The 11,771-nt window shown below is 58.5% G+C and overlaps 3 protein-coding genes across 4 annotated transcripts; 2 read left to right on the top strand and 1 right to left on the bottom strand.

Annotated features, from left to right (window-relative positions):
• JUNB (JunB proto-oncogene, AP-1 transcription factor subunit) lies at positions 1-3,023 on the top strand. Its single transcript, XM_086409047.1, has one exon. The coding sequence runs from the start codon at positions 1,475-1,477 to the stop codon at positions 2,516-2,518; it is 1,044 nt and encodes a 347-aa protein (XP_086265173.1). The 5' UTR covers positions 1-1,474; the 3' UTR covers positions 2,519-3,023.
• Positions 3,024-5,663: 2,640 nt separating this feature from the next.
• Positions 5,664-8,704, bottom strand: PRDX2 (peroxiredoxin 2). 2 transcript variants are annotated; one of them, XM_086409054.1, is made up of 6 exons: positions 8,645-8,704; positions 8,027-8,358; positions 7,779-7,932; positions 7,077-7,199; positions 6,805-6,935; positions 5,664-5,994 (listed from the first exon to the last, which is right to left on the bottom strand). In XM_086409054.1, the coding sequence occupies exons 2-6, from the start codon at positions 8,130-8,132 to the stop codon at positions 5,909-5,911; spliced, it is 600 nt and encodes a 199-aa protein (XP_086265180.1). In that variant the 5' UTR covers positions 8,133-8,358; positions 8,645-8,704; the 3' UTR covers positions 5,664-5,908. The 2 variants fall into 2 exon arrangements, with proteins under 2 accessions (XP_086265180.1, XP_086265179.1); XM_086409053.1 differs by having other exon boundaries at positions 8,027-8,141.
• A 248-nt stretch (positions 8,705-8,952) lies between these two features.
• Positions 8,953-11,595, top strand: THSD8 (thrombospondin type 1 domain containing 8). The gene is made up of 3 exons (XM_086409056.1): positions 8,953-9,113; positions 10,297-10,502; positions 11,569-11,595. The coding sequence occupies exons 1-2, from the start codon at positions 8,963-8,965 to the stop codon at positions 10,494-10,496; spliced, it is 351 nt and encodes a 116-aa protein (XP_086265182.1). The 5' UTR covers positions 8,953-8,962; the 3' UTR covers positions 10,497-10,502; positions 11,569-11,595.
• Positions 11,596-11,771: the final 176 nt, after the last annotated feature.

The following is an 11,771-nucleotide window of genomic DNA, read 5'->3' as shown; positions in this document are numbered from 1 at the left end:
GGCAGGGCCGGGCTCCGTCCCCCGGGGCTGTTGCCACACTTCCTGCCGCGGCGCTCGTTCCCCAGCCTGTTTCTAAGGAAGGAGTGGGGTTGGGCGACCGCGCCCCAGCCGTCGGGCTGGGTCTAGGCACCAGGAGCCGACACGCTGTCGGTCAACCTCAGGGTCATTAGGGGAGGGCTTTGGGGTGGGGAGTATACAGGCACCCACGAGAGGGGAGCCGATCATGGAAGGTCCCCAGGATCCTCAAAGACCCCTCCTTCTCTCAGGTCTCAACCGGGGACCCTCTCAAATGTTATGTCAATTCTGAAAGGGTGCCTCGACCCTTCTAATTCTCTCCTTCACTGGGGCTTCGCAGATGACCCCAGTGACCCCCAACCTCTGACAGTATCCCAATCTTCTACCCCACGTATTTTCCTTGCCTCAGTGTACCCCAGGACCCTCACTCACTTCATGCATTTCTAGTTTCTCTCAATGCCTTCCCCTTCCCGCTTGTGGGGGACTCTGTCTCTCTCCGGTGGGCTCCAGGACCCTGACTCATTTTTTGCATAGTGGACCCTCCAGCCTCTCCCGGGTACACTTTTGATCTCTCCTCCTTATTTTACCTGGGTTCAGCTCCTCCCGGGAAAATTCCAGTTCCTCAACCCTTCTGTACCCAGGACCCCCACTCAGTTTCTGAGTCAGATGTCTCCTCCCCCGCTTCCCCATCTACCTTGCTTAACCCTCCTGTCTCTCCTTTGCAAGGTCCCTCAGTGTATTCTCAGCTCTTCAGCACCTCTGAAAGACTCCAGATCACTCAGGCCTTTCCGTGTGCATCCCGGGACCACCCCCTACCCCCACCACGCACACACTTGCTCAGTACGAATTCCTCGTATCCCTTATCGCGTACTCCAGGGAAATCATCACCCTCCCCGAAACCTCTCCCGGTGTGCCTCGGATCGCCCCAGCACCCCCTTCCTCACGCACCCTAGGGTCCTATGGCCCCTCCCCCTGCAGGCGCTCCGAGCCACCCAGCCCGTGGCCGCTGTTTACAAGGACACGCGCTTCCTGACAATGACGCGAGCCGCCTCCTCCCCTTCCCCACGCTCCAGAAGGGGGGGGCGGGGGCCTGGCTCTGGCGACAGCCAATCAGAGCGCACTTCCGCGGCTGACAACCGAGGTATAAAGGCTTGTGGCTCTGGCGGAGCGGCCGGGACCTTGAGCACGGCCAGGCCAGCACCGGAGCCAGCAGGGAGCGGGGAGCAAGGGGGAAGCGACACCAAGAAAACGAGCGCGCCAGAGAGGGGCAAAGGGGCTCGAGAAGCCGCACAGAGCTTCCTCGCACAGCCTCCGACCGGCCTCTTCCGACCAGTGCCAGCCCTCAGGAACGTTCGTCCAGACACCCGATACAGGCACAGCCGCGGACTGCGCGCGGCTCGCTGCAGCGAGGCCCGGGGCGGCCCCGCAGGGACCCCCTCAGACCTCCCGGGCCGCCCGGATGTGCACTAAAATGGAACAGCCCTTCTACCACGACGACTCATACGCAGCAGCGGGATACGGCCGGACCCCAGGCGGCCTCTCTCTACACGACTACAAACTCCTGAAACCCAGCCTGGCGCTCAACCTGTCAGACCCCTACCGAAATCTCAAAGCACCCGGTGCGCGGGGTCCCGGCCCAGAGGGCAACGGCGGAGGCAGCTACTTTTCCAGCCAGGGTTCGGACACAGGCGCGTCGCTCAAGCTCGCCTCATCGGAGCTGGAGCGCCTAATCGTCCCCAACAGCAACGGCGTGATCACGACGACGCCCACGCCCCCGGGACAGTACTTTTACCCCCGCGGGGGTGGCAGCGGTGGAGGTGCGGGGGGCGCAGGGGGCGGCGTCACGGAGGAGCAGGAAGGCTTCGCCGACGGCTTTGTAAAAGCGCTGGACGACCTGCACAAGATGAACCACGTGACGCCCCCCAACGTGTCCCTGGGCGCCAGCGGGGGCCCCCCAGCCGGGCCCGGGGGCGTCTACGCCGGCCCGGAGCCGCCTCCAGTCTACACCAACCTCAGCAGCTATTCTCCGGCCTCTGCGCCCTCCGGAGGAGCCGGGGCCGCCGTTGGGACAGGGAGCTCGTACCCGACGGCCACCATCAGCTACCTCCCACACGCACCGCCCTTCGCCGGCGGCCACCCGGCGCAGCTAGGCCTGGGCCGTGGCGCCTCCGCCTTCAAGGAGGAACCGCAGACCGTGCCTGAGGCGCGCAGCCGCGATGCCACGCCGCCGGTGTCCCCCATCAACATGGAAGACCAGGAGCGCATCAAAGTAGAGCGCAAGCGGCTGCGAAACCGGCTGGCGGCCACCAAGTGCCGGAAGCGGAAGCTGGAGCGCATTGCGCGCCTGGAGGACAAGGTGAAGACACTCAAGGCCGAGAACGCGGGGCTGTCCAGCACTGCCGGCCTCCTCCGGGAGCAGGTGGCCCAGCTCAAACAGAAGGTCATGACCCACGTCAGCAACGGCTGCCAACTGCTGCTTGGGGTCAAGGGACACGCCTTCTGAGCGCCCCCTTATCCCCCGTACGGACATTTCCCCAACCTGGACGGCTGGGCGCACGCCTCCCATGGGGCGAGGGGGCAGGCGGTGGGCACTGGCCCCGGGGCCTGAGGGCGCTACAAACCACACTGGACTCCTGCCCTCCCGCTCTGCGCCCAGTCCTTCCACCTCAACGTTTACAAGCCCCTCTTCCACTATTTTGTTTTTAATTTTTTTTTCCTGCAGAACTCAATTCATATTGAATATAATATATTTGTGTATTTAACAGGGAGGGGAGGAGGGGGCGATTGCGGCGGAGCTGGCCCCGCCGACCGGTACTCTAGCCCTCGGGGATACTGGGGAGGGGACCCCCGCCCCCTGCCCTCCCCCCTCTGCACCGTACTGTGGAGAAGAAACACGCAGTCGGTTTCTAAAGGATTTATTTTAATTTGTGTTTATGTGTTAGTTCGTTTATTGTCCTTACTTTTTATTGAATCTATTTAAGTAAAAAAAAAAAAAAGTTCTTTATTAATTTCTGTTGTCTTTTTTTCAAGCCGGGCGGGCGGAGGGAGGGGAGTACTGGGCAGTCCCCACCCCACGGCTGTTTGTGGCTTGCTCCTGTAACTGTGTCAACCTCGCGAGTTCTGTTCGGGCATCTTGCGCCCTCAGCCCGGGTGTCCAACCCTTCTTGCGTCTCCTGATCTCCCGGATTGGAAGGTCCAGGGCGTGTACACAGTCCAGCCACCGCCCCCCCCCCCACCCCCCCGCCCCCAGCGCCAGGGGACAGGATGCCTGGAGCGAAACGCTCAGCGCGCAGGCGCGGCACCGCCCAGCCGCGCGCGCCGGGGCTTTCCCCGCTGACGCTGCGGAAGCGCTGTCCAAACATGGGCTGATTCTGCCCAGTGACGCGACAGCGGTCTCCGGGCAGATTCCGGGAATCCCCTCCCCCGCTCTGCCCGGCAGGGCTGCGGCGCCGGGAAGGGGGCCGGGATTTTCCCAGGCTGGCGGCTACCGAGGCCCGGAAAGCCCCAGGCCTGGGTCCAGAGCGTCCGCTGTGGGCGGGCCGCGCTCCAGAGCCCCAGGAGCCACCCCAGAGTTTCCCCCATCGGGCTGGCCCCTGGGTCCTGCCCAGCCCACGCCCGCTGCGTTTGACCTGACCCGGGCGGGGGGATGCAGTTGCCTGCGCGTCGTTGCCACCGCGATCCCCTCCCCACCCCCGCCAGGAAGGGCGGTGCCCGCCTGCCAGTTTCCCCTCCCGGGTGCCAGGCCGGGAGCGGGGCGACTGCCAGGTCTGGTCCTGCCGGGGCGGCTGCTCCGGCCGCCGGGCGACGCCGCCGCCCTCGCACGGGGCTGCCTCCCCCGCAGCTAGGACGGGTGGGAGGGCGGCTGGCGAGCCCCGATGACGATCTGGCCGGCTTCGGAGCTGGAAGCCCCCAGAACAGCAGAGAAGAACACAGACTGAGAAACCAGGCCACAGGGCCTAGGTGCGGTAGAACAGACGCTTCATTAATTTGTTTATAAAATACTGAACGACCCGGTCCTGGAGTCACTAGCTGGACCAGGGCAGACAGACAATAAACAAGCAAACATGATTTGGAGATGGTTCTTAGTGCCAGGAAGAGAAAAAAAAAAAACTGGTCGTGATGCAGCAGGGGAGGTGAGCTGCTTTGGAGAATGAATTGGGAACATGGAACTTTAATGAGGCGATTTTTCAGCTGACCCCTGAGAAAATCCTGAGTTAACAGAGTTCTGCCAGAAAGAATAGTATATGCATCTGTGGCCAGAACAAGATCAGCCTGTTAAAAGAACACCAAGAAGCCACTGTGCTTCAATGGAGTGAACCCACGGAGGTGGAGATGAGGTCAGGGAAGACCACGTAGGGCCTTGTGGAGGAGTATAAAATTCCAAGGCCGAGGACTTCCCTTGTGGTCCAGTGGCCAAGAATCCGCCTGGTGGTGCAGGGGACTCGAGTTTGATTCCTGGTTTGGGAAGATTCCACATGCTGCGGAGCAACTAAGCCAGTGAGGTATGCCACAACTACTGAAGCCAGTGCTCTAGGGCCTGCTTCAGAAGAGAAGCCCATGCACTGCAGCTAGGGCAGCCCCCATTCACTGTGACTAGAGAAAGCCAATTCTCAGCAATGAAGGCCTAGTGTAGTCAAAATAATTTTAAAAATTTAAAAACAATAGAATAAAAACTCCAAGGCTGAGATGAGTGACTTTGGAGGGCATTAGGCTGGAGTACTACTAATGGTGATTTAGTCACTAAGTTGTGTCTGACTCTTAAGTGACCCCATGGACTGTAGCCTGCCAGGCTCCTCCATCCATGGATTTTCCAGGCCAAGAATACTGGAGTGGGGTGCCATTTCCTCCTCCAGGGGATCTTCTTGACTCAGGGATTGAACCTGCGACTCCTGCATTGTAGGGAAATTCTTTACTAAGCCACTAGGGAAGCTTAATTTAATAATGGGCCTATGGATTAAATGAGCATGTCAGTCCTGTGGAAGGAAATGAGGGCTAAGAATGGAAACACCACTTGACTGAAAAAGTACAGCATCAAACTTTGCACCTTAGAACACTGTGTTGCTCCTAACACCTGCCTTCTTGTCTAACCCTCACCCTTCCATTTCAGGGGCAGGACATAGACTTTCCAAGCTCTGGTGGTACAGAACTTGCAGCAGGAACTATGCATGTACCTCAAGCTCCCACTCTTGGTTCTACTTTCAGGATTGGGTCCCCACCCTCTTCCAGTCCCAGGAACCTGGTCCTATTAACCATTAATAGAGTCCTGATCTTCACATACTTACCTCTTTTAACATGCATTGTCTTCATTCCCACTGGTCGTCTTTATATTCCCGTTTTGCTATTGAAAAGACCCAGGTTAGACCACAGCTCCTAAGCGGCTTTTTAACTCAGGCTGGCTGCTGTTCAGGTGTGGGCGCTGCCCTGCCTGGCCAGGTTTCAGGTAGTAAGGCAGCCTGGGACTCGCTCCCTGCAAGGGGCAACAGCGCCAACCACCTCCCCATTCAGGCCACGGAGAAGCAGTGAGCATGAGGCAAGGCTGCCACCTTGTGGTGGAGATTGGTAACCAGACTGTCAGTTTCCCAGGCCACAGCCTGGAGAATGCGGCCGCGGGTGGTACACACCAGGACAAACCACACAAAACACAAGACTTAGATCTGTCCCTAATACTTTATTAGTCACCTATAGGCCTGTTCCCAGTTATGTGGGCTCCAAGGAGGGGGTCACCATTCACCAGCTCGCAGCTGGGAGCTTGAGAAGGACTTGGCCTAACCCTCTGTGGTCATGGACTGTGGAGTCTGAAGGAGCAGGTCTGGCATTTCCTGGGTCAGTACAGGACACATAGGTAGGGGCACAGAGGTGGGCCAAGAGCCCAGGCTTGCCACCATCTGCCAGCCTAGTTGTGTTTGGAGAAATATTCCTTGCTGTCGTCCACATTGGGCTTGATTGTGTCACTGCCTGGTGTCCAGCCGGCAGGGCAGACTGTGGAAAACAGGGATGCACAGGTGAGGCTAGAGTGCATGTTCAAGGGAGAGTGGTAGTGAAGGGACAAAAAGAGGCGCGAGAGCATGAGTCGCAGAAGAAAAAGCCTAGAGCCAAGTGCTCCAGGCCTAAGACCATGCCACATGATGAAAGAAGCCCTCCACGCTCAGCTGCAGGATTGTCTGACATTTGGGCGGGGGGGGGGGCGGGGGGGGCTGTGTCTCAAGGTATGTGGGATCTTAGTTTTCCGACCAGGGATTGAATCTGTATCCCTTGTAGTGGAAGTTTCAACCACTGGACTGCCAGGGAAGTCCCTATTTTATTTTTTGGCCATGCCGTGTGGCTTATGGAATCTTAGTTCCCTGATCAGGGACTGAACTTGGGCCCTTAGCAGTAAAAGTTTGGAAACCAGTGGACAGCCAGCGAATTCCCTGGATGACATTTTAATTTCTTTCCGACTCCTTTAATCACATCTTTCTCTCTTAGCCCCCGTCCCAGTGGACTTCAAGAGCCAGTGGCCTTCACAGAAGATAACTCTCATCCAATTAACATTCAAGCCTGCCTTGGTACAGGCCTTCTCAAATATCTTTTATGGAGTTCTATTACCTCCCCAGTTGTCTGCCCTTATATTGGGGTAGTATCTCCCCCACTGGACTAGAAATTTCTTGCAGACCTTGAGCTGAATATTCTCTGGGGCCTCACATCCACTCCACACAAGCAACAGAGCAGGCCGTGAACATATGTGTGCATGACACAGGGACTGCGTATGTACCCATGTGTGGACACATGTGACTGGGTGTGTCTGCTCACCTTCCCCGTGCTCATCTGTGTACTGGAAAGCCTGGACCAGCCTCAGAGCCTCATCCACAGAGCGTCCCACAGGCAAGTCATTGATGGTGACCTGGCGAAGGACACCCTTGCCGTCGATGACAAAGAGGCCCCTGAGATATTGGAGTTCACAGTGAGGAGCTGGGGCTCCCACTGTCAGGACCCGGGGAGGGAACACAGACTCCCTGCTAACCGCAGGGTGAGAGTGGTCCCCTCACCCCGAGGATGGTGGCTTCCCGAGGTTCCCACAGTACCTGTAGGCGATCCCCTCATCTTCCTTCAGCACGCCATAATCACTGGACAACTTTCTGGTTACATCAGCCAGCAGGGGAATGTTCAGCGGGCCCAAGCCTCCCTCTTTCCTGGGAGTGTTGATCCTGGGGGTGGGGGAGAGAAGGTTGGGACCTCAGGATGGCTGGTGCAGCAGGGTCCTTACTCTGTGATAAGGGCCTGGGTGTGATAAGGGCTGGAGAAGGGGGTGCTGGAGGTGAGAGATAAGCGGCCTGAAAGCAAGTCCCAGGGAGCCCCGCCCACCCCACCCTGAAGTGGGTGCAGGGACTGCTTCCCACAGCTGGGAAGACTAAGCTAATACTCTAGCAAAGTGACTTCACGTGTGCAGCAGCAACGGGAGGCAGAGAACCTGCCCTGAAGTCCTCATCCTCCTCTTTCGAACTCTTAAACTGCAGTTTCCACCTGGCTCAAATAGTCCTTGGGAGGCAGACTGCATTGCCCTGAGATAAAACATTTATCAACCCCCTATGCCACAGAAACTACTTTTCAAAGGCTAATTACTGTCATCATCGTGAAGGACTTGGGACTCACTCTCTCCATTATTTTCTTGCTGGGAAAGGGATACGCAGAGGTTGCCCATTGACCAGGAGAACACACAGCTGGGGCCTTAGAGAGGTGTAGGTTTAGCTGTACCCTCCCTCCTTGCTGGTGATCTCCATTCCTACCAAGCCAGGTGGGTGAACTGAGAGTCGACCGAGACGCCCAGCACCTCGCAGTTCAGCTTGTGGAACTCCGCAGCACGGTCGCTGAAAGCTACGATCTCCGTGGGGCACACAAAGGTAAAGTCCAGCGGGTAGAAAAAGAGGACCACGTACTTCCCTGGGGAAAGGGGTGGGAAGAGACGAGGAGTTGGGGCTCGGGCCCTCTAAGGCCTGTGCCCCGCCCCCACCGCGGCCCCCATCTAGGCCCTCACCTTTGTAGTCGGAAAGTTTCACCTCCTTGAAGGCACCATCCACCACCGCGGTGGCCTGGAATTCCGGGGCGGGCTTTCCGACGTGCGCCTTGCAGACGCAGGCCATGACTGAAAGCTGAGAGCCCCCCCCCCGCCCCACCCACGCCGGGTCAGTGCGCCCAGGACGACCCTTTGTCTTCACTTCCCAAGGTCACGCTGCATATCCGGCCGAGTTACCGAGTCAGGGCGGCGGAGACACTTGCAGCCCTGCCCCGCACCCTCTCCGGGACCAGGTCGGCGCGGCCGGGAGACTTTTAGGAGATCCGCCCACCTGGACAGCCAGGGCGGCCGGGCTGCTGCCGCCGGGTCCCCAGTTAGCGTGTCGGCCGTAGCGCGATCGCGCAAGCCCACCCGCCCAGGAGATGTCAAGAGTTGGGGAGGGGACGCATGGGATGCGGCAGCTACTCCAAGGTTCTGGCCTCGGTTTCCCGCCCCCCCCCCCACCCCCACCCCCACAAGGACAAAGGCTGCCGCTACGGCGGGCGGAAAACAAAGGCGGCTGGCCCTGAGGTCTGGATTGGGCCTGAGCTGCTCCAAGGGGACCCACCCCGCAGCCCGATGCACTCCCGGTGTCCATACCTGCGTGGGTAAGGGCGAGACGCAGGGACTCTAGGATGCACCGACTTGATTTCGCAGGGCCAAGAGCCCAGGCCAGCGGCGCCTTTTATAGTCGGCCCGAACCATGACGCCTAGGGCGCGGGGAGGTGGGCGGACTTACGGAGCGGTCGGGTCCACTATAAGAAGCGCAGGGGAGGGGAAGCGGAGCCGGCCGCGACCACGCGCCCGCGAGTGGCGGGGGGAGACGCGCAGTCTCCGGCCCAGACCACTGCACCGACCGCGGGGGGTGATGCGCGGGGCCTTCTCTTTGGAGCGCGCCGGGGTCGGTTGGAGTCCGGCATGGCCCGGAGCCGGGCGGCACTGCTACTGCCGTCTCTGATGCTCCTGCTGCTGGTGACCCCTGCCCAGGTCTCCCCCGACTACCAGTACTTCGGCCAGCAGGGCGAAGGGGACACCTGGGAGCAGCTGCGGTTGCAGCATCAGGAAAAAGGTAACTGCAGGCCGCGGATATGACAGTGCAGAAAGGGGCCTCATTTGCCCCCACCTCACCATCTGGCTGCAGACAGACCCTCTCCAGGGACTTCAAATTTCTGCTTTGCTGAGCCCTGGGGGTACCTCTTGGGCTGGTTACTTTGGCTTAGTTTTCTCATCTGTAAATTAAGATAATGTCTTTAAGCAGTATACATGGGGAGAGGGGAGTGGACAGGCAATAAATACCAACGCAGACGTGTCCATAAATTCATGGATAAGTGCTGAGAAAGGCGGAGATAGAGAAGGCAGGGCGCATGTAAACTTCTAAAGTCAGAGAAGGCCTCCTGGCTGAAAATAGGTAACCAATGCAGCCGGAATAACAAGCAAAGAGCTCCAAATGCGAAGATTTAAGGGGAGGAGCGCGCCAGTGAGTCGGAACAGCAAGTGCCAAGATGGAAAGACAAATGGAAAGAAGCCAGTGTTGTCTGGCAGAGGCTTGATGAGGGCATGAGGTGTCAGGACTTTCTGAGCCCCAGACTTGAGCTAAGACTTGTCAACTAGGGCCGAAGGGAAGTCTGTAAAACAACAGTTGTAAAGGGCGCGTCTGATAAATGTAGCTGTTTTAAAAGTGGTCAAGATAATTGTTTTTGTATTCCGTGCATAGCCAGGGGCTTTAAGTACCTTCATTATGCTAATTATGTCCTTTAATTTACCACCTGGTAACACCGCTGGTCAGGTGACACTGGACTTGTTGGACCGGCTTGTGATCACACCCTTGTAGAGAGGAGTCACCTTCAGACGGTGGCCACCAAGTGTGTTGTACCACACCCCCAAATGGACAGGCAGGCACAGATGGGAAGTGTCATTTTGCAGCTCCTCTGGGCCACTCACCAGATGTGTGAGCTTGGAAAGGTGGATTGCTCTTCTTAGGTCTCAGTTTCCCCACCTGGGACTAATGGGAAGATTAGAGATCATCTGTGTCGGGATAGGTGGCAGAGAAACACAGCTGAGCATATATACTGTTGTTCAGTCGCTCCGTCGTGTCCGACTCCTTGCGAACCCATGGGCTGCAGTACGCCAGGCTTCCCTGTTCTTCACCATCTCCCAGAGTCTGAAACTGTTATTTGTTAGTATCTTTCTCCTCCGCCCTCCTTAGAATGGGGGGATATAGGTTCCCCCTCTACCTGGCCCTCCATCCCTAGAATTGGAAGACTCTGTCCTTGGCCCTTGGGGAAAGTGGCGCTGTTTCTGCGACCTGGGCAAGCAGGAGCGCAGCCGCGAGGTTGTGGGCACGTCTCCGGGCCCGGTGTTCATGGACCGCGAGAATCTGGTGCAGGTGCGACCCTGCCGGCAACGGGATTGTTCATCCTGCGAGCCGAACGACTGCGACTGGAGGCTCTGAGGCCGGGTGAGCAGCGGACGTGGAGGAGGCGCCCCCCTCACCCCTGCACCCCACCCCCTGCGGGCTGGCTTGTCCGGGGCCCTGAGTCCCCAGGGTGGGAGGGGAGAGAGGAAGGGCTGGACGTGGGGACGCGGGTACGAGGCGGGCATCGGGAAAAGGAACACTAAATCTGGGGCTTAAGCAGAGCGTGTGAAAGGAGAGCTGAGTTAGGAGATGTGAGCCCCGCTGATAACCGAGGAGAAAGGAAGATAGACGGTGGGGGTGGGGAGGGGGAAACGGAGATGGAGGAACAGAAACCCACAAGCTGAGGGCGTGAGCCCTGATGAAAGCAGAAAATAGAAAGAGATGCGTTCGTTGGAACAAATCTAGGAGGCGTGCTCCTCGCTAAGACGTGAGAAAAAGAGGGGAAAGAGCAGAGGAGGGGGCGGGGGCTTGAACCCTGAGTTTGGCAGGGGGAGGGAGCCTGCGTGATGGACGAAGACTCCAAGGCGGATTCTGGAGAAGTCTGGGATCTCTGTTCAGGGGTAGAGGAGGCTTAGCCCGAAAGAGAGAATACGAACCGGGCGGGGGTAAGGGGGAGGCGCTTCCGGTGAGCTACGAGGGAGTTGGGGGTTCCAAGTCCGAAGGTTTGAGTCCAGTGGGAGCCAGAATACCTAGTATAGGGGGCTTAGACTGTGGGGCGCTCCAGGGACCTCGAACACAGGAGGGCCTGAAACCAGATGGAGGCTGGGAACTCAGTGATGCAGACACCGAATCCTCGGAGTCTAGTGGTATTTGACCTTCTAGGCTTTGACGGGGCTTCCCAGGTGGCTCAGACGGTAAAGAATCCTCCCGCAATGCGGGAGACCTGGGTTCGATCCCTGGGTTGGGAAGATTCCCTGGAGGAGGGCGTGGCAACCCACTCCAGTATTCTTGCCTGGAGAATCCCATGGACAGAAGAGCCTACAGTCCAAGGGGTCGCAAAGAGTCGGATACGACTGAGAGACTAAGTACAGCACAAGCTTTGATGAGGGCTTTGATGAGGTCGAGTCCTTCAAGGCTCCCCCTCAATTTCCCCTTGTCTGCCCACTAGCCGCGGCGGGAGGAGCTCCAGAGACACGGGGGCGGAGCTTGGAAAGCGACACCGCCCACTCGGTTCCCCAATTGCGGAGCTCGCTTGTCAGCCTCGGAAACTACAATTCCCAGGAAGCCGCACTGCAGCGGCGTCGGCAAAGGCTGCGCAAACGTCAACGGCGGCTGGCGCGTTGGGGGCGTGTCCTGCGTGCCGATAGGTCG

This window comes from Bos grunniens, chromosome 7 (assembly GCF_055505025.1).
Source record: "Bos grunniens cultivar Pamir isolate PY7600 chromosome 7, Bosgru_T2T1.0, whole genome shotgun sequence".
NCBI classification, from domain to species: Eukaryota; Metazoa; Chordata; class Mammalia; order Artiodactyla; family Bovidae; genus Bos; species Bos grunniens.
This window is presented reverse-complemented; position numbering and strand designations above follow the sequence as displayed.